Source organism: Mytilus californianus, unplaced genomic scaffold, assembly GCF_021869535.1.
Source record: "Mytilus californianus isolate M0D057914Y unplaced genomic scaffold, xbMytCali1.0.p SCAF_9, whole genome shotgun sequence".
In the NCBI taxonomy this organism is placed as follows: Eukaryota; Metazoa; Mollusca; class Bivalvia; order Mytilida; family Mytilidae; genus Mytilus; species Mytilus californianus.
Genome location: NW_026262745.1, coordinates 37,274,659 through 37,297,599, shown reverse-complemented (window position 1 = coordinate 37,297,599; position 22,941 = coordinate 37,274,659). Strand labels below are relative to the sequence as shown.

General features: G+C 31.3%; 1 protein-coding gene across 2 annotated transcripts; it reads left to right on the top strand.

The window, feature by feature from the left end:
* The first annotated feature begins 429 nt into the window (after positions 1-429).
* On the top strand, positions 430-20,382 carry LOC127716703 (uncharacterized). 2 transcript variants are annotated; one of them, XM_052222942.1, is made up of 6 exons: positions 430-581; positions 4,874-5,019; positions 6,101-6,428; positions 8,270-8,595; positions 9,642-9,862; positions 16,963-20,382. In XM_052222942.1, the coding sequence occupies exons 2-6, from the start codon at positions 4,884-4,886 to the stop codon at positions 17,203-17,205; spliced, it is 1,254 nt and encodes a 417-aa protein (XP_052078902.1). In that variant the 5' UTR covers positions 430-581; positions 4,874-4,883; the 3' UTR covers positions 17,206-20,382. The 2 variants fall into 2 exon arrangements, with proteins under 2 accessions (XP_052078902.1, XP_052078903.1); XM_052222943.1 differs by having other exon boundaries at positions 432-564.
* The last annotated feature ends 2,559 nt before the right edge of the window (positions 20,383-22,941 follow it).

Genomic DNA, 22,941 nt, shown 5'->3' with positions numbered 1-22,941 from the left:
CATTTTCTTGTAATTCGTGACAGAGACATACAATATAATGTATTATATGTCTCTGTTCGTGATAAGGAATTTAATTCGTTATCAGGAATTCGCAGAAATAGTTACCTCGAATTAAATTCGTTACCACGAATTCGCAGAAATAGTTATCACGAATTTAATCTGTTATCAAGAATTATATAATTTATTATGGTGAAAACAAATTATCATTCGTGAGAACGAATTTTATCCGTGATTACGAATTATTCGTTATCACGTTTTAAATCCGTTATCACGAATTACAAAAAATTGTGATAACGAATTTAATCCGTTATTACGAATTATAAAAACTGTTATAACGAATTCTACAAGTCGTGATATCGAATTCAAATTATATTTTGTGACGTCCTATTAAATGGGCTTCCGTATCAACGCGATACTCCAAGGGTAGTGCTCCACTTTTAATGGAGGAAAATACACGAAACTGAACTGGAGATGTTTTAAAGAATTTTAAAAGTGAAAGTAGAATATTTACTTCATGACGTGTCCATGTTTACCACAAGTTAATTGAGAACTAGATGCTGACAAGTATTAATTAATTATTTGTAAGGGTATTTGTGTACATAAATTACAAGCACAGAGACTCGATTAGCGGATATATCTTTTGATGATCTTTAATTCATTGTCATTTAATTTGTTTTTTCGTATTTCCTGTCTAGTTGCATGAATGTATTATGTTGGCGCCATTATTTGTATTTATACTAGCAGTATGCTATCCATGTCCGTAAACTGAAAAATCCTATAGATTATTTATTTATTTCCTTATTTAAATTATGGTAGATATGGAGTTATATATATGTCCATTAGACAGTAATCTAACCACACAAATAACCAAGCAACATTATGAACATATATATATATATATGACATATTGGTCGTTTTCAAAATCTGTCCATATTTAGATAGAAATTGAGAAGGATCTCCTGTAGTTGGTGATCGCAATACTGGTATAAAATTTTGTACCAGTATTGTATTCCAGTATTGTACCAGTATTGTGTTTTTTTTTAAATAAACAATACATATAGGTAATTAATCTCTTATTAAAGGTGTCGCATATATATGTATAATGATATTAACATATGACATGACAATTTTATATGGAATGATTGTATGTTTAACTCAGATGATGCCATTGATGGTACACTGTGATTGTAATCAAAGAAAGTTTTAAATCTTCTGATGTCTTTTTCTTAAGGGAACCATACTGTCTCAGCATTTTAACAAACTCTTTACTTTCTTCTATGTTTTCTTCCAGCTCTCTCTTTACAAGTCTCAATAGTATATTTTAGTGAATTTTACATTGACATTAATGCTGTTAAAGCTTCTGTATCATCAACATTGGTATTGTTTATTTCTTCTTCAGGTGGCATTTCTGCAACCCCCATTTCCTATATTTATATTTATGTATTCAGTCTGGCGACTTTCTCTTACGCTTACTAGATTACAAGCTTGTTTAGATAGCACCTGTACGGCTCTCTTACTGTAGGAGTGCTTGTCTAGTATTAGTATTTGAGTATTTGTACCAGTAGATATATCTGCTACAAATTGTATTGCCCATGGTTCTGAATCAACTGCTTTAACTACCCTTAACATTCATGTAGACAAACTAGTTAATTTGATTATAATCTGGTTCCCCTATTAAGCAACTTTTTATGTTTAATGGATATTGGTATCTTTTATCATGTTTATTGTGAAAGATTGATAAGAAAACAAAGACAAACAAATGCTTAGAATCTTAGTATACATGTATTAAAATATCTGTAAAAAATATACGCTGGCATACATGTAAATGCTGAATTTACAGTGTTATAGTGTAATAATTTGCTTGAATTTATTAAATAGTAACTCAGATAATAAAGCTTTTATTTTTTTATCTAAATTGAATTAAATAAAATATAGAAATATGATAAAATTATTAGCAATTATTTATATAATCAACAATTGTTTGAATAAGATGAGTTAATAACAATAATTTTTGTTTATTTGTACAAGTATAGTAATTATTTTTAACTGGTTGTTAATTGATTTCACAATTATCCTCTATAATCTTTTTGAGTTCTTTTAATCTCCCTTTGATCTTCAATATCTAATTTTGCTTAAAATTCATTTTTCATTATATACCTTAAAGTATAGTGAACAATACAACTACTATACTGGTATATCAGTAATGTACCAGTATTGTTGTTTTTAAAAAAAAAGTTACAATACTGGTACAAAATTTTCCAGTATTGTGGACAATACTGGTATACCAGTATTGCGATCACCTGTGAACTACAGGAGATCCATTGAGAAAATATTTTTATCAATTTAATTCAGTTTTAATTAATATAATGAACTCTGAATTATTTATATGAACAAAATCTAAAATATGCAGTCTTAATGAAACTGGGAAGATCATTTTGAAAGCAAAATGAGATTACAGAAATTATGGAATTTGTCAACTACATACTGATAGCAATTAGGTTGATATCTTTATGTTTGATACTAATACATGATGACCTTTTGCTTAAATATTATAAGATAAATTTACTTTTTTTCTAATTACTTCGGTTATTACAGTGTTCAAGGACCGATTTTAACGAATCCGGGTCCGTTCGCCCTAGTACCTGTTGCCCTAATACCTGTTCGCCCTGGATCCGTTCGCCCTAATTCCTATTTGCACTAAGTCCGTTCGCCCTGATTTCTATTCTAATTGTAATGTCTTGTATGATATAAATTATTTGAATTAATTATGTTAAAGTTTGTTGAAAATTCCGCTGAAATATTTATGTTGTATTGATGCCACCTGCAGATAATTATTTTTCTTTTGATTTGCATTGAATATTCTTGCCAGAATATTCATCATGTTGAATGTGGACAGTGTTTTGAAGAAGAAGAAGAAGTGTTCAGGAACTCAGGAGACCAAGTTATCTGTATGAATTTATCTTTTTTGAAACCTTGTAACAATTTTGAAAACAATCCAAACAGGTATAACAAGATCCAACTAACTCAACACCTTGAGATCAAAGAAGCCAAGCGGCGAAACAATTTCCCTTTAATGTCTTACAATTCTTACATCATTGTTTTAACTCATTTCAAGCTGACTTGTTTATTTAAAAAAACAATTTCATTATTAATCCATCAAAAACAATAACTACAACAATCAGTGAGATCAAAGACATCGTAATCATATCTAATCAGCATACTAAATTACAAAACTTTGAATTTTCAGAATACTAAGGCTTTTCCATCTCAGAAATATATTACCATTTAAATATCTGAATAAGATTACAAAACTTTAAATTAAACCATTAATATTATTTTTTTTATAAAAATTAGGGCGAACGGTCACCCAGGAAGAACGGACTCTGTGGGCGAACGGACCCAGGGCGAACATGTAATAAGGGCGAACGGACCCGATACCGATTTTAACTATTGCTTTTTGTCACCTACATAGCGATATTGTCAACTACACAACAAAAATATCCACTACATAACAAAATTAGGTCAATTGTTATGTAGTGGACGTATTCACACTTTGGGGCATTTTTTAATACCACTGATACTTGGTCATCACATACACTATGCTTTTTCTATAAAACACAGAAAATTGATTATAATGATATAGATGTGGATGTGATGTTCCATTGTTATTTTGATAAAAAATCCTGTTACCAAGTGGACAAGTTAAAAACTACAGGGCTTCCTCTACCTCCTTCATGTGTTGTACTTAAATGCCATTAATTGTTGATACCATTTACAGAGTTATCTTTTTATGCTTCCATCATTATAATGATATGTAGAGTTAGTGCTGAGGCACTTTTCTAGTTAAAAAGGGGTGTCAGAAGTTATATTATAGCAAGCAAAATCGTTTTTATTATGTAGTTGACAAAATATCAAGGACACTATAAGAAATTAAAATAAATCTGAAACCATAGCCAGCTACTATTTAACATGTTTAAAGCCTTTATAATATCATTCTACATTGTATTTTCTATCTTAAAACAGAAAATTGTAAGATTTGTGTAATTATAAAGATGTCCATTTTGATATGATATTTTGTGTATTTTTAAAGTGGGGACACATAGTTTGGGGTAATTTTAGAGCTTTGAGCATGATTTCCTAGAAAGTCCATGTACCTATTCCTTATTTTTCTTCTGCAAGTAGTAGAAATTGTGTTGCACTATGCAGGACACCAACATTCAAATAATGATAAAGCGTTTTTTTCCTCACTGGTCAGCCATACTAAAATATTGACGGATTTGAAAATGACCCATATATATGGAGGTTAACATAAAAATAGTAAAAATATCTGGAATCATGCAGTTATTATTTCATAAATGTTACTCAAAACTTACATTTGTCATCTTAATCTCAGTATTGCTGTTCAGTATATAATTTTCCAGCTTTTTTGCTGGGTTGGATAAAGTCCAAAACTCACTTATAGTAGGGTGGTTACTAGCAGATAATTTTTGTTATCAATAGTTTTCCACATACATGTATATATATATATATATTTCAATGTTCAGTGTAGACATGATATACCATTTTTACCATTCTCCATTGTTTAAGATACATACTGTGCAACTCATCCATTTGAATCTCTGATTCATTTTTTTTGGTTATGTTTTCTTAAAGTATTTAATCTATGTCTGGTAATCTTATCTTTCCCTTTCAGTCACACTTGGTTGTTTGGATTATGTTTTTTTGCTTTTCAGAATGGATTTTTAGACATGTTCTTAATCCTGCAGAATTGTATACATAAATGTGATTTGAATTTTGCATGTTAGGATTTCATCATACACCTATTACATGTATATATCTTATTATTTGTCAGTTGTATATTATTTTTTTGTAGTATATGAAAAATGGGTCGTCCCAAAAGAAAGACTGCTACAACAGTAAGGGCATCTAAAAAGGAGTATGAGTATAATGAGTTCTCAGACATGGATGGGGAGGATTTACATAAACCAAACTCAAAAGGGGATCCAATAGACAAACCAGGTACTCTATTATAACAAATATAATGTACACAGATGTTTTACTTACATATATTGAGATTGATAAATTGATTGTTGGTGTTTAACTCCATTCTCAGCACACTTGGCTATATCTAGGTGGCCAGTTTTTATTGGTAGAGGAAGAGGAGAATCCAGAGAGAACCACCAACCTTCTGCAGATAAAACTGGCATTCCTTGTCAATTAAGATATGAATCAAACACCCCTGCCACAAGTGGGGTTTGAAGTCATAACTTTAGTTTTGACTGGCAAGGTAACAGATCCCTGTAGATGAACTATATAAACCACTCAGCCACTGAGGCCTCTCATCTAGTGAGAAAATACATTATGAATTCAAAAATTTACTATATTTATGAAAATAAGGAGATGTGATGTGATAAGTAAGCTATAAAAAGCCCAGCATAACAAAATGTGAAAAATTTATTTAGAATGAAATAAGTTATATGCACTTATTGTGGTAGATAAGGTTAGAGGTGAGGGCAGGTGCTTAGCATGCATAATTAAACAGTTTGTTTTTTATTTTAAATTTGTAAAACTGTAAAGGGTCACCACATATAAAAATAAGATGTGGTAGGATTGCCAGTGAGACAACTCTCCACCACATAACCATTTTATGGCTAATCTTGTGTTTTTGCTTTAAATAACTGCTAAAATCATGAAGATCATATATATTGTAAATGGTATGGATTCACTGAATAGGGATTCTTTGACAAAAGAAATTAAACATCAAATGACATGTCCTTAGATATGTTAAATAAAAGAAGAATGACAATGTCCATTGAACATGGAGAGAATGAAAAAAGAAAAAAAAAAGATCATGACATTCTATAAATTCAGAAATTATTAAGAGGGTTTTATTAATGGGAATAGTGGGACTGGGTGAGTATTGCAATAATTAGAACTCACATTCTGATGTATATCAGATACATATATATAATATATATCTGTATGCAGATTTTCATGAATTCGCAATAATTAACCTCACTTTTTTCTGTCTATTCTTTAAAAACACTCATAAATGAACGCAATAATTTCTGAATTACAGTAAATTGAAATTTATTTTTAGACAATGGAGATAAATGGGAACCTGATTATGAAGACGATCTTTTTGAAGACATTAACTATGAAGTGAATTATGAAATAAAAGATGAGAAGGAGGACCCTTGCTATGGCAGGAAACAGGAACTTCTTCGTGACTGTAAATGTTTAACAGAAAGTGTCAGAAAGCCGTTGAACGTGGCTATCATTGGACCACCTGGATGTGGTAAATCTTCATTCCTTAATACTGTGTTTGCAAGTTTAAACAGTGATCGCTGGTACGAATATGCCAAGTGTGGGTATTTTGGAAACAATGAAGATGTCATGGGAATGCAAATTACAAGACATCTAAGAAGGTATCATTTTGTTAAAGATTACTATTCATATAGATCTGCATATTTTCAAGACTACTTGGTAATTTTTGCTGGATTTTTATCAAATTTATATCAAAGGTTAATATCAGCAATGTCTTCGACAAGTTTGAAAATAAGTGCCAATCAAAATTTTTAAAAGAGTTATGCCCCTTGGATTTATTACTTATTTCTAAATTTCATTGTAAGTGCTCTCATGTGTACATTTCCAGATTTTTATGAAACTGTTATCAGAGCTTCCTATTAGCAATGTCTTGAACAATTTTGAAAATCTCTGTCAATCAACTGTTTATAAAATTGTTATGCCCCTTGGAAATATTAATACTATGGAAAATTGCATTGTAAGCACAATCAAGTTTTCATTTCTTTCAGATATTTGTAAAAGGTTTTAAAGAACAACAAAAAAAGTATTTTTATGCCCCCGCCATAGCGGAGGGGGCATTAAGTTTTACCCTTGTCCGTCTGTACGTCCGTCCGTACGTCCGTACGTCACAAAATTGGTTTCCGTTCTCTAACTTTAGTTTGCCTCAACCAAATGTTATGAAACTTTTACACAATACTTATTACCACAAAACACAGATCAAGTTTGAATTTTGGTGGCGTCACTTTTACCGTTTTAAAGTTATGCTCCTTTACAAATGGAAAAATTGCTGAATTTTTCTTTCCGTTCTCTAACTTTAGTTTACCTCAATCAAATGTTATGAAACTTATACACAATGCTTATTACCACAAAACACAGATCAAATTTGAATTTTGGTGGCGTCACTTTTACCGTTCTAGAGTTATGCCCCTTTACAAATGGAAAAATTGCTGAAATATTCGTTTCTGTTCTCTAACATTAGTTTGCCTCAATCCAATGTTATGAAACTTATGCACAATGCCAATTACCACAAAACACAGATCATATTTGGATTTTGGTGGTGTCACTTTTACCTTTCTAGAGTTATGCCCCTTTACAAATGGAAAAATTGCTGAAATTTTCATTTCCATTCTCTAACTTAAGTTTCCTCAACTAAATGTAATGAAACCTATAAACAATGCTTATTACCACAAAACTCAGATCAAGTACAAATTTGGGTAGCGTCAGTTTTACAGTTCTTGAGTTATGTCCCTTTGTAACGTTATATACAAGCGGGGGCATCATCTGTGTCCCATGGACACATTCCCCATTTATTTAGTTTTTGTTCTTGGACAGATAAAATATGGGTAATGTGGGGGACATTGGAACTCTATTCTTTTATTATGATAACTTGCTTGGCTGTTTATTCTTTTTGTTTATTATTTTGTATTGAATTTCCCCCAGTCTTTGCTCTTACTCATAAATGCCATGTCTACAGCAGACAAGCAGTAAATACCAATTTTCAAGTTTTTGGTTTGACCCAGAGTTGATCCAATCAACAGCATTTAACACTCCAGGTGAGCACCCTACCTCAAGACCACCAAGTGGTTCTCATAAAAAAGAAATTATTACTGGTGTTAATTGATATTTGTTTATCTGTTCCTTTGTTTGCAGTTCTTGTCATACATGTATACATATTAATTTTATTCATTTGTAATATGAACATAGTTGAAATGACAGTTTAAAAAATTATATAGTGAAAAGTAAAGATTTATAGCTAATGTAGGAATATATAATATATTCAATATTGCAGCTTTTCTTCATCAACAGCAGTTAACCTTCCTATCAATCTGGTTGTGTTGGCCATTGGATTTTAAAGTGCCACTACCTGGTAAGATATTGCACACATTGTACTATAGGAGTTTACTCCTAATCTCCTATATCAATCTGGTGTCTCGTAATCTAAGTTTTTTCTGATATATTTCAGCTTCCCAAAGGAAGAGTACTACACACAGAATGATTGGTGTAGGTTACCCACATTTATAGACATGACTGGATTTGAAAACGACGATTCAGTGATAAATGAAGAACTCTTATATCTTGTTTTCTGTGGTAAAGTGAAAGAAAAAGAGGTGTTGAATGACATTGTTGCATTTGGAAGATATCATGGAATAACAACTATGAGACAGGAGTACAGAAATAGGTTTTCACACAGAAGAATCGATAGGATCATCATTGTGTGTTCGTCAAATCCAGATTCTGCCATGCCTTCTGCTTTGTTAAAGACCGTGGTGAAAGTAGCCAATGAATTAGGTAATATATGAGATAACATTAATCTGTCTAAAGCTTATACATAGGGGTAATTGAATTATACTTCTAATTTATATAATGCTAAAATATTAAACTTCAAACTTAACCATCTGTAATAAGGGTCAATGTTCTATAAAAACATACATGGAACCCAGGGTAGGCACTTCCTCTATGGGTGAGTCTCAAGTATAGTGAAAATGTAAGCGAAATTCTCAATTTGCCTCTATAGGTTGTTACCCCATTTTGAAAGTTTCTGCCTGGGTACCTTAAGCTTGTATGTTAAAAAGGAACAGTCCTAATTTCAAAAAGATCTTTTGCCTTATACATGTATGAAATTGCTGAAGACTTCTTTTAAACAAGCATTAATGAACAGAAATAGAAAATCAAAGGACCATTTGTGGTGAAAAGAAAGTCTTATTCAAAAATCAAAGACAGGTAAACAAACGAAAGGTCACTTGTTTGATTTCATATAATAATCAGAACTGTAGACATATTATACAGCTTCTGTGTTTGTCCTTACTTGACTCGACATGATCTTTCTTATCTGAAAATTTCAGAGAATCCAAAAACCTTATTTGGAGTTGTAATCCTTGAAAGGTCAAATTTGACTGTTTTTAGCAGTATTTTGAAGTTTTCTAAAAAAATGTAGGAGCAATAATTTTTAAAAAAGTGTATTAAAAGTGATTAGCAACACACACACAACTAGTATGTGCAATTAAAGGTCCTCACTAGTAGGCTGACACTTTTTCATTAGGACAGCGATAAGGGCTCATGTGAGCCTCTTGTTTTTGTTTATAACAATTGCAGAGCCACATTTGTTTTAAAAAGTATGACACTGCCAAGGTTTAGAATAGTGGTTCTGAGCATAGCTTTTATGTCTCAACTGCGGTAGTCATTGAAGCAATCTACCACACTATCTAATGTGAATAAAAAAAAAAGTCCATGCATATATGGTTTCTTTGGTCTTGAATTGTATCATCAGTACAGAACAAAATATTCAGTGCATGTTAATGATTTGTTTAAATGTAATTAATGTTTTCTTTTTATAGACATTACATTTTATGGTGTCATGACTCATGCTGATATATTTCGAGCAAAATATGATAAAAGAGTACAAAGCAGGGAGCAATTGTTCAGGGAAACCCTTGGTTTGCCTAGAAATAGATTGGCAAGTGTAATTAATTACTGCCCAGATGTCGATCCTGATCGATCATATGAGGATACTCTATTACCAGCTCTTGATGTACCTGTACTGAGGCTCATGAGACAGGTATGCTATTAAACTGATTAAAAGTTACATGAAAGGAGGGTCTGGGTGGTAAATTTCCAAGAATTTGAAAATCAGGAACAAAGTAATAGTAGAAAAAAGATTGTAATTAGGAATCCTGTGATTTGCCTCCAAATTGCTGCTGTAGAAATAAAACCACTAATTCATAGCCCCATTGCTTTCTATGTTAAATTCTGCAATTTCAAGCATTAATGGCTACTTTGTCTTCAGTTCAAATAAAGTGGCAGTCATTTCATGTCAAAACTATACCTTATCCTGACTTGTGCTGAAAAATTCAACATACCTTTAATTGCATAATAAAGCGCACTGGTTCCCGGTAGTGCGGACTATAGAGTACGATAAGCAAGAAATAAGAGAAAAAACTTGATTTAGCGATGTGGTTTGTTTACGTTCCGCCATGTTTGTTATTGATATTGTAGAGGGCGCTCTTATCATTTTCAAAACTAATAATTATACCTAATCCATATTAATATGTTATTTTTATTCAATATCAAATTAATACTGACAAATTTTGAAATTAAATGCTTTATTACAAATTTCTCGTTTCTTTTCACTGCATTGCTTAAAATAAACTGGAATCTGATTGAATCCAATGGAACGAAAATAGTATAAAAGTCGACCGTAAACCTGTTGACAATGTTTAAAGTACAAAACGTAATAGGTTTTTGTTCCGTTTTGGTGTTTCATACTAACGCATGTGTTTTGTATTAGCTTAAGATCCATCAAACATTTATGTGATAGATATATTAAACATTGTTTTACACAAGGATGGAACTATTTAACTTTCAAAGTTGAATTCTAATGATATCTATTAAGTACGGATTTTCACTATACTCTCACTGTTTTTATTTTCTTTTACACATGCTACTCAAACTTCCGGTTTGAACATACACAAGTTTCTATACTGTTTTTGTGTGATTTTTACTTATTTTAACAACCGTGAAGTGTTCTAGAATCATTTACAAGCAGTTTCAACTTCTTTTTTATGATGGAAAATGGGTTTTTCCATGAAAATACCGCAAACTACCGCACACGATTCGAAATTATTTGACATTTTCTAACAGTTACAAAAAGTTTTTTTCCTGAAATTTCGTTGCGAGAAAGGGGGGTGGGGGGGTGGACTATGTTCCAGTGCGAACTATACAAGGCCGATTACGGTATGCGTAGGAACTATTTTGTTTAAAATATGTACTACTTTCTTGTATGTTCTTTCTGACAGGGCACGAATTAGTGGTTCTATACCTGTAACAGCACCAAACTTGTTATTTTGAGTTCTGCTTTACTTAATTTCCTTCTATGATCTATTTCTAGCATAGAAAAACACATCAAGCTTTTGTCAAAACACTATATAACTGAATTAAAGCTCAAATTGGACTGGTAGTAACATATGCTTTATACAAAGAAAACTCCATAGGGATACTAATAGTGACCAATATGAGACTACTTATTGGAGTATTATTACTATGTAAAGGAGTTAAAATAGCTTTAATTTGTTTTTTAATTAGAGGTGTATAGTAGGGGGTTCAATATGCCATGGCTAAGTAAAATTTTCCAAACATCTTTAAAAGCATATGTAATACATACCAACTACTTAGTGGAATATTATAACTATGTAAAGGAGTTAGAATAGCTATATTTTTTTTTTAATTGGAGGTGTATAGGAGGGGGTTCAATATACCATGGCAGGGGTGGTCAAAATACCATGGCTATGAAAAATTTTCCAAACATCTTTTCAAGCAGGTTTAATACATACCAACTACTTATTGGAGTATTATTACCATGTAAAGAAGTTAAAATAGCTATAATTTTTAAAATTGGAGGTGTATAGTATGGGGTTCTATATGCCATGGCAGGGTGGTGCCAAAATACCATGGCTAAGTAAAATTTTCCAAATATCTTTTCCAGCATGTTTAATACATACCAACTACTTATGATAATGCTGAACTGTACATGACTTTTCTTGCATATTTCACATAAAATTGATTACATAGTAATAATACTCCAATAAGTAGTTGGTATGTAAACATGCTTATAAAGATGTTTGGAAAAGTTTACTTAGCCATGGTATTTTGACCCCCCCTGCCATGGTATATTGAACCCCCTACTATACACCTCCAATTTCAAAAAATCATATCTATTCAAACTATTTTACATAGTTATAATGCTGTAAGTAGTATTTGGTATATATGAAACATGTTGGAAAAGATTTTTTAACAATTTTACTTAACCATGGTATTTTGACCCCCTGCCATGGTAAATTAAACCCCCTTGTCTATACACATCCAATTTGAAAAATCAAATTATTTCAAACTGCTTTTCAAAGTTTTAATACTCTAATAAATATATGGTATATATAAAACATGTTGAAAAAGATGTTTTGACTATTTTACTGAGCCATGGTAATTTGACCCCCTCCCCCTTTTTTACCATGGAAAATTTAACTCCTTTTATATATTAGGATTTCAAATAATTAAAGCATTTAAGCTACATGGTCTTGTTATAATGCTTCAATAAGTATTTTGAATGAAATTACAAAATGTATGTTGGTAAAGACTTCAGAGCACTTATACCAAGCCATGGTATTTTTTTTTACCTACCATGAAAAATTGACCTCCCTTCTTTGTATGTCTGATTTTCAATCTACAACCAGCTTTAAAATAATGTATAATGTTCTAATAAGTATCTAGAAAAAAAAGGGGGGTCAATTTACCATGGGGGTCAATTATCCATACAGAGGGGGGGGTCAATTTAACATAGTGGTATTTTGACCGCGGGTCCATTTTCCATGGGGTTCAAAATACCATATTACACCTGGCCCAAATTAGTGGTTCTATACCTGTAAGAGTAAAAGTGTAATGTTGATCACCAAAAACTAAATCCATATATCAGGAAAAAATGGAAAAAACATACAAATAAAAATTGATTTGTGTCTTTAGAAGCTATTTCCTGCTCTTAAAGAGGCTAATGTCAAAGGTTCATAAAATTCCATGAAGGTTTGACAAAGTTATTCATGTATAAGGAACATAAACCCAGACTGTATCTAAATGTTGACTGCAAAAAACCTCAGTAAATTTATCAGTAAAAAACAGAAAAAAAGAAAAGTTTTTCTTATTATGCATCAGACATTATCGATGAATCATAAAAAAGCTTCTGCAAAAATTAAATAGAATTACATGAAGGTTTGGCAAAGTAATTGATGTCTGGGAATTTTTAAGCTCACACTGTTTCTTGATGTTAACTGCAAAAAAAAGTCAATTCCTAATTGAAACAGAAAATTGAAGAAAATAAATTCAAAATTTTGCTCTTGATATTAGGTATTTTGATCATCAAAACCATCTGCCAAAGGTTCATAAAATTCCATGATGATTTGACAAAGTTATTGATGTTTAAAAAACCTTTAACTATTTACTGAAACTAAGTGTTGACACTATCCTTGCTGAAGACTGTAGGATCGCTATGTCTGACTTCCACCACTAATGTTGCAAGCTTGACAAAACGCATGATTCAAATTCACCATACATTGTGGGTAATATTCTCTGAAAGGTTGTAATAGGATGATAAATTCTAAACAACACACTACATATATAAAAGTAATACTTTTTCTTTTTTAGGCCAAGTAAATTTAATTAGTAGATTTTCATCCAAATTTTTGAAAAAAATGGGGTGGGTGGGAGGATTTTATTTTTTATTTTTTATTAGATATGAAACGCTCTTGTGACGTGTTCTTCATATATGCAAGTGTAATAATAAGGTTCTATCATGTATATACATGTATAACGAATCAAACATACAAAGAAATGCAAAAACCAAAATTTGAAACAGGATGTTATTAATGAAACGAAATTATCGACAGTTACCGGTAATGAAAATGAACAAAATCCGGAAATCGTAAATTTTTCAAAATAAAAAAATTAGGGCGGAACGATTTGAGAGGGGCTGGCGGGGATGAAAATCTATCAATTAATTTTAATTGGCCTTATGTGCAAACAATGAATTATGGACAATCCAATTAATTCTGAAATTGTAAATTGTGCAAAGGCATATACTTGGTCATCATAATGAGATAATAATCATGATAATAGGAATGTCAAACCATATACCCTTTCATGGAACCGGCAGTTTTGAAAATCAAAACTTTAATTGTATCAGTGTTTCTAACAAAGCCAGAAGAAGGGTATATGTCAACAACAAAAAAACACCATGGTAAATAAATAGATTTAAGGAGTTAAACATGAAGTCAGATATTTTTATTATGGTAAATGACTGTTGAGGTAAGGGAAGCGTAGTGTTGATATTCCCTTGATCTAGTAAATATAAAACTGCGCTCCATACCTGGGCTAGTGGAGCACTACTATAGATCAGTTAAAGTCATAATGAACTTGTAAGTGTACTTAAGTATCCAATTGATGTGACCGACAGATGGACATACTAGAAAACATGGTGTACTATTGTACATAACTGTCGTGACTATGGTACAGAGGCAAATCAAAATTTCAATATAGCAAATGCATTTATAACATACTTAACTGGAAGAACAAAATTTAATCCATGTAAACTTATTGGTCATTTCAATAAACTTATTCTAAAAGTCATCAAAATTGATTATTGTAATAAAATTTTTGAATTAATTGTCTTTATATTACTAACTAATTTTATCCCCCCTCCCCCAGTGTTGTGTTGTGAGGAATATGGATATGGTCTATGTTTGACTGTTGCTTAGATACTATAAACAGTAGGTTAACTATTTGTGGTGTATTGAATGATTTTCAATTTGAGCATTGCTCACAGTATTTCTAGTTGATCATATAAATTCATTTAAAGCATAAGGGCAATGGGCATATCATGTGCTCATGGCGCAGCTCTTTCTTAGTATTGTAACAATGACTCCTCTGAGTCCGTTTTACAGAAAACTCACATTCAGTGCATTGTTTTAAATCATATAGAGTTGACCATATTGTATCTCTATGTTGACTCCACTATTTTTACAGGATTTATTGGGCTATAACCAATTTTGGAGTATTATGACAATAAGACTTTGTGAACACAACTCCTCTGAGACCAGTTGACAGAAAGCTTTCGTACTTGGTACTATTGTTTGACAACATATGTAGTCCACCATATAATACTGCCATATTGATTTTGGTCTTTTATGGAAGCTATTGGACTTTTTGAATATTAAATGGGTGGTGATGGTGTCTTCCTCGAATGCCAACATTTTATATGTTACCTATTCCTTGAACGCCAACAAAAATATTTCAATAGATGTTTTTATAATAACAATAGGTGTTTTTATAACTATTTAAATGTTTTTATAAGTATTTAACTGTAAAAATAATTAGTGAACTTGATAAAATTGCAACATTTTATCACTTTTTGTTAAGAAAAAAAAGTAGATTTTGGGGTTAAAATTATTATGAATTTTAAAGAAATAAAGAAAGGAAAAGACCAAGCAACCGACATTCGTTTCTTCCAACTACTTAAAGATTACTGTCAACAACACCAACCGCAACTTCAACCAGTATCTGGCGGAAAACTCAAAGAGTGTGGCCTGCAAGTTCCATATTCGAAACAACGAGGACATCTACAGACTGGTGAGAAGAGCAGCTGTTTTTCCAATGGTACCAACTGAGGAGGTGGAGGACGTCTGATTTCAAGCTCTCCAAGACTTAGAGGATGCAGATACCGACATCAACACCGCAAGATTTACCGACTACGTGACCGAGTACTGGGTAGAAGGCAACCGTCATCTGTGGAACCATTACAACACTGTAGGACCAAGAACAACTTAGAGGGGTGGCAATCAAAGATCAGGAAAATCGTCCAGACTCCACACCCAAATATCTACAAGTTGATCGAGCTGTTACAACGCCAGGAAGCTGCTTCCAGATGTCAAATGCTGCAGTACGCAGCCGTTGGTAAACGAATCAACAGAAAAAGAAAATACAGAGAAATTGAGAACAAACTCGGTAACCTGAAACAGCGACACGCCAACAGAGAAATGACAACTGTACAGTTGGCTGACTCAGCATCGTATCTTTTACACTTGGAATAGACTGTTAAATGTGAAAAGTGCTTGTATAAACTATTCAACAATTGTTATCAGATCACATATGTAGTGCTTTTTGTCAATCTGCTAAATGTTTGCTTATGTTATATGTATTGTTTTCTGTGCGCTCTGTGTACAAATAAAAAATATATTATTCAAAATTGATTTTTTTCTTCTTTTTATGCTATGAAAAAAGTATGAAAATATCTTCCACAACTCTACAAAGTTTCAAGAAAATCCATAAAATAGGGTAACAAGAATTCCGATGAGTTGCGAACATAACAAACACCTAAACAATATATTATGAATCACATACAATCAAAAAGAGTATAATATTATAACCAAGAAAAATATCCGGAACAACTGAACAAAATGAAACATAGTAATCTAACACGAGATACAAAGTTTCAAGATATTCCATCAAGTAATAGGGGAGATATTACAGCACACACAACTATAGAAATATTGAAAAAAAACCATCAAAATCCAAAGAGGCTATTGCAGAATTTGTGCAAACTGGAATTCCTGACAATATGCACATGTTGACTTTGTGATGCAACACTTTTCAAAGTTTCATTTTAAGAGAATCCATATTTTTCAAGCAGTAACAGCAAACAATGATTTTCAACAACTTGACAAACATGAACTAGATTTAGCTACCTGTATTTTACCTATCTGTATAATTAGTATGATTGTTTTGATAAGCATGCACTTTTGTTGTGATAACCACTTGCACCTATTCCTCGAACGCCAACATAATTTTACAGGTAAATTGTCGGTAGATCAAAGGATGTTGGCATTCAAGGAATAAACCATTTAATGTAGTATTATGACATTGTCACCTTCACAATGCAGCTCCTCTTAGACTATTTGATAGAATCCTCTATACTTGGTAGGATTATTTGCCATCATTTGCTGTTTACAATATTTTACCGTCATTTTAATTTTACCATTTTTACTGGATTATGTTCAGAGTTCTGGTGATATAAACAATATTAAAAGCATTGTTATATATTAAAGCATTTGTTTTTTTCAGATATTGACCCCTGAACCAGGTGATTCAACGATGAACTTTGGAGATTATGTAAATGAAGTTATCTATTTCATCAAGAACTTTTTCTTCATAGGATGTCTGCTTATTGGCTGTCAATATTTCCTGGCAGTAGACTTTTCAGTGGTCAAGTCAATCTTTTACATACTTATAATGATATTGTTCATTTTGTATATGTGTACATATTATATCAAATTTAACAGACCTGTAAATGCCACTGCGAGATGAACAATTTACATGTATTAACATTTGAGCATTGGCATTTTCAAAACATTATCTTTTTTTTATGTTTCCTGCTTTATACAATATTTTGTTAAAGTATACTGTCAGTGTGTTAACCCCAGAGTATTGATGTAGTCAAATGTAAGTTGTCTTTATGTGTTTAGTTTTTTTTAAACATATTTTGTTTAAGAATACTATTAGGGTGTTCTGTGTTTCCAAAATACTTTGTTAAAGGATACTATCAGGGTGTTTACTGATTTCAAAATATTTTGTTAAAGGTTACTTACCTGGGAGTATAGATATTCCTATTGTGTTAAGTTTATATTTAAAAAAAAAAATTGGTTAAAGGATGCTGTATTATTTATCTAGTATTAATGTAATCAAACATAAAATGTTTTTATATGTTGAGCTTTTATACTATATTTTGTTTAAAGATTCTGTAAGTGTGTTTTCCCAAGAGTATTGATGTTGTCAAACATAAGAAGTTTTTTATGTGTTATGTGTTTTTGAAATGTTTTGTTTAAGAAAATTGTAAGAGTGTTTACCTTGGAGTAATAATGTGTTCAGCTTTTTTATTATATTATCTTTAAGGATACTGTAAGGGTATTTACCTAGGAGTATTGGTGTAGTCGTACATAGAATGTTCTTTATATGTTCTGCTTTTTGTATAATATTTTTTTTCAATAATACTGTAAGAGCATTAACCCTGGAATATTTATGTAGCCAAACATAGAATGTTCTTTATGTGTTTTGCTTTTTGTGCAATATTTTATTCAATAATACTGTAAGAGCATTTACCCTGGAATATTTATGTAGTCAAACATAGAATGTTCTTTATGTGTTTTGCTTTTTGCGCAATATTTTATTCAATAATACTGTAGGGGCAATAATCCTTGAAGTTTTGTGTAGTCAAACATAAACAATCTTTTTACGTTTATTATTTTTACAGTTTTTTTTTAAGAAATACTGCAAGGGAAATTAATTTTGAGTATTGATGTTGTCAAATATGGACACTATTTTTGGTTCAGTTTTTTTGACAATATTTTATTAAATAATACTGTAAAGGAATTTATTTATGTAGTCAAACATAAGCATTCTTTTTGTGTTTAGTATTTTTTACATTTGTTAGTTCCCAGTACTTTAGGGTACTGTCATTTACCATGGAGTATTGATGTGGTCAAACATTAACCTTTTTCATGGGTTGATATTTTTAGCTCACCAGAGCAAAGTCCAGTATGAGCTTTTGCTATCACTTTGCATACGTTATTAGTGTCCATCATTCTTAAACTTCTAAAAAGATAACTCCCTTTGAAAATATTGAACTAATTTAAATAAAACTTCATATGATTAATTTTTCTGTCACTTTGTTTAAGTTTGTAAGTTTTATTTTGGTGCATCAGTCTACATGGACACCATGTATGGGTTAATAAATTATAAGGGTTGAATTCAGGTGATTGACTAATATGTTGAAAACCATATTAATACAGAAAACTCTACAAGGGGACGACAATTCTCATAATGTCAAAATGCATACAGTCTTTCTTTTTTTTTCACAAAATGAGATACTTTTTACAGGAATGATGGCCATTAAATGACTGATTTTTGGTAAATTTTAGCATTTTTTACCTGGATTACTATTGTAGATAAAAAACTGACTCCATAAATGAATGCTTTATAGGTTACTGCCCATGCATGATGAATTTTGACTCATTATTGCCTTTTATCAAGCATGAAAACTATAACAGATAGACAGAAACTGTAAACAGCAACTATGAAAAGCAATAAAAGATCTACAAAAATGCTGATATCACTGACACCACTGAAGTATGTGCCCAGGCATGATTATTGTTGTTATTATGCTTGCAAACTATACTATATATAAACAGCAAATATCATTAGCAATAGAAGATCTACAAACAGATATATCTGACAGCAGTGACCATAAATGAACGCTTTATAGGATTTACTGTCCATGCATGACGAATGTTGACTCATTATTGCCGATTATCATGCATGAAAACTATGATAGATAGACAAAAACTGTCAACAGTAAATGTGACAAGCAATAGAAGATCTACAAAAATTTTCAGATATGACTGACACCTATGGAGATACTGGTCAGGCATGATTATTGCTGTTAACAAGCATGTATACTATGATAGATAGATACAAAATTGTAAACAGAAAATTGATGAGAAATAGAAGATCTATAAAAAAGCAGATATGACTGACACCATAAATGGATTACTTATAGGAGTTATTATCACACATGAATGCTTTAAAAGATAGACAGAAACTATAAACAGCAAAAACAATATGAGAAATACAAGATCTACAAAAATGCCAATATAATGATTGTTTGAATTTGATTGTTGCTTGCTTAACACCCAGTTGTAATTATTTCATGCCCTATTCAAGAAAACTAATTTGAAACTTTCAGTAAATTTTTATGGTAGTTATCATGCTTTATTTGAGACTTTTTCCCATTTCTAAGTGTTTCTGCTATTCATTTTGAAAACTGTAATAGATTGATATCACATAATAATAGTTAAGGGGGAGGTGGAGTTAAATTTTTAAAATCTTTCTTTTTATCTGATGTATATTAGGTGAATATCATTTCGGCATATATTTTTCCAGATTAGCATTAGGATCAGGCTCGTTTTAGCCTCCACTTATTACAATATTTTGTTGAATGAATCCTGTTTATGAAAAAAAAAAAAAAAAGAATCACCCTGTCCGTCCGTCTGGTTGGTGTATAAGTGGTTATAACCAGAATTTATCTAATGAAATACGATGGTGTAATTTTGTATTTTTTTAAATGATTATCGGTTAATTAGATTAACTATTATATACTTTTATTTTGGCATTTTTTTTAGTTTTAGTCCACCTTTTTTGTTAATAAGGCTTTTTATAGTCTCATTGATAAAACCATGATTTATAAATGGCTATAATTAGAGCTATGTTTTCTTTTTAATTACAATACTATTCCATACTGTTAATTGTGATCAAAGCAGTCAGTCTCTGTTTATTTTCTGAAATTTTTAGATGAGGTAGAATTTTATAAATTACTCGACATACATGTACTGAAATGATGAAAAATAGGAAGGTAAATGCCAATTGTTGGCATAAGGACAGTTTTTTCATTGAGTTTTAAGTTGAATATAATAAAATTTGGATTTGTTATGTTTTATTGTTTAAATAACTTAAGTTTGGTCAATATATCTCAATCTTTGACAAGGACATGAAGAAAAGGGTTGCAACTGTACCTGCCAACTGGAGACCTTCAGTAAATTTTTACAGAGATGTTACTTACTTAAGTGATTTGGTGGGGTTCCTTTTGTACAAATCTATTACAGGAATCTCTTGAACCTCGTGACCTTTTATCTTATTATTCATACGTGTCATTCTGTCCCGCAAATCACATCTGTCATTATAAGAAAATTTTATAGTGGTGGTATATATCAAAATATACCGCCTCGGTGGTCTCGTGGTAGCATGTTCGCCTCGAGTGTGGGAGGTCGTGGGTTCGAACCTCGGCCAGGTCAAACCAAAGACTTTAAAAAATTGGTATTTGCTGCTTCTCAGCTAAGCACGCGGCATTAAGGAGTAAGAGCAAAGACTGGTCGGCTCGGAGTCAGAATAATGTGTCAGGGTAAGGTGACATGTCTTCCTGCAGACTGTTACCTTGTGAACTAGCATGTTAAAAATCCGGCTCAGTGTGTCGGTCTAGTACAAAGCAGTATTAATACTTATATTACATTAACATGTTCTCGTCCTGAATATGCATATTGATTTGCTGCTGGACATTAGCAGCAAATTATTAATCATCATTATATCAAAATAAAAAATTATTGTCAGTATTGTTTCAGTTGGTGACTAATTATGTGGTCAGCTGGTTTCAACTGTTTGACGCGTTTCTTTTTACCAGATTTTTGTACTCCAATTAAATATTTCGTTTTTAGATTCAGCCACACTGGAACTATGTAGTCACTTTGGATTTTGAGATGGTGCAGAATTCTAAGTTGATGCCATATCATGAAACTAATTATGTGTTTTTATGACTTGCAGAAACTTTATACACCATTTTAATCATCTACTGCCAACTTTTGACTTGTTATTTGCCCTTAAATTAAGAAAAGATTGGTCAAACAGCTACTTTATTTTAGATATACACTTCCATATAGTTCCTCTGTAAATCAAAATTTATATTAAATAGACATTTATTAATTAAATGTGAAAAAGTGATATATCAAATTTAATCAGTTGATAAGAATTATGAAATTATTTTATCAATATCTTGTGTTCGTGTAAGTCATTGCATAAAATTTGGTACAAGATGTGTATTGATATCAGAGTTGATTCCAACACTTTTTTGAAATGCTATTATTCCAGTTCTTTCCTTAGGCAAGTAGGAGTACTGATGTAATACTAGTATTCTTATTAACTGTCATGATTTTCAAACAATTACACTCAAAAGCGTAAGTATTAATTGTGATTTGGTCGAAACAATAATTGCAAAACTGTTACCTGAGCATTTCCTGCAATAAAATTTATTTGTTTATTCCCCAATGTATATATATCTATTTAACAGTATAATTGGAAATATCTCAGCATTAGGTATTTGTACATAATATTTGAATACAGGAAATGTATTTTTTCTTAAAATTAGTTATTTATGTTTTTTTAATTTTTGTTGTTGAGAAAATGTATTTTCAATGCCTGTTTATGGAAATTATTAAGCCAATTATTATTAATGGAATATGAAAAATTTACTACTCGTTTCTGTTTCCATTCTTGTCAAAATCATTAAATTGCAAATGTTTCTAAAATATGAAGATGTTAAAAATCTGTCAGTGGCTAAAATTGAAATATGAACATAATTTGAATAAATATTGCGAAATTCCCCATCTTCGGGCATAGAATAGAAATTTGACAGTTAGATTATGGAAAAAAAGAAAACAAAAATACCAAATGGAAAACAGCTGCCATATTCCCGACTTTGTACAGGCATTTCCTTCTGTACAAAATGGTGGATGAAACCTGGTTTTATAGCTATCTAAAACTCTCACTTGTATGACAGTCGCATAGAATTCCATTACATAGACAGCAATTTGTGAGCAAAACATCATAGGTAAAAATGTCAAAAATTAAGGGTACAGCAATCAACATTGTGTTATAATCTTAATCACTATAAAAAGAAAAATGAAATGAAAATAATAAAAACATTGACGATGCTTTGATTTTTGTCGAGCCTTCGACTTTTGTCGAAAAAGCGAGACATAGCGATCCTACATTCCGTCGGCGTCGTCGTCGTCGTCGGCGGCGTCCACAAATATTTACCCTGTGGTTAAAGTTTTTGAAATTTTAATAACTTTCTTAAACTATCCTGGATTTGTACCAAACTTGGACAGAAGCTTGTTTGTGATCATAAGATAATATTCAAAAGTAAATTTTGTAAAAAAAAAATTCCACTTTTTCCGTATTTTACTTATAAATGGACTTAGTTTTTCTGCCAGGAAACATTACATTCACTCTGTGGTAAAAGTTTTTGAAATTTTAATAACTTTCTTAAACTATCCTGGATTTGTACCAAACTTGGAAAGAAGCTTGTTTGTGATCATAAGATAGTATCCAGAAGTAAATTTTGTAAAAAAAAAATTCCCATTTTTTCCGTATTTTACTTATAAATGGACTTAGTTTTTCTGCCAGTTAACATTACATTCACTCTGTGGTTAAAGTTTT

Bases quoted from the DNA above. Each gene is read 5' to 3' on its own strand.
- LOC127716703 (XM_052222942.1), top strand. From the start codon at position 4,884: ATGGGTCGTCCCAAAAGAAAGACTGCTACAACAGTAAGGGCATCTAAA. The intron at 5,020-6,100 runs GTACTCTATTAT...ATTTATTTTTAG, and splicing joins GGATCCAATAGACAAACCAG to ACAATGGAGATAAATGGGAA. The intron at 9,863-16,962 runs GTATGCTATTAA...TGTTTTTTTCAG, and splicing joins TACTGAGGCTCATGAGACAG to ATATTGACCCCTGAACCAGG.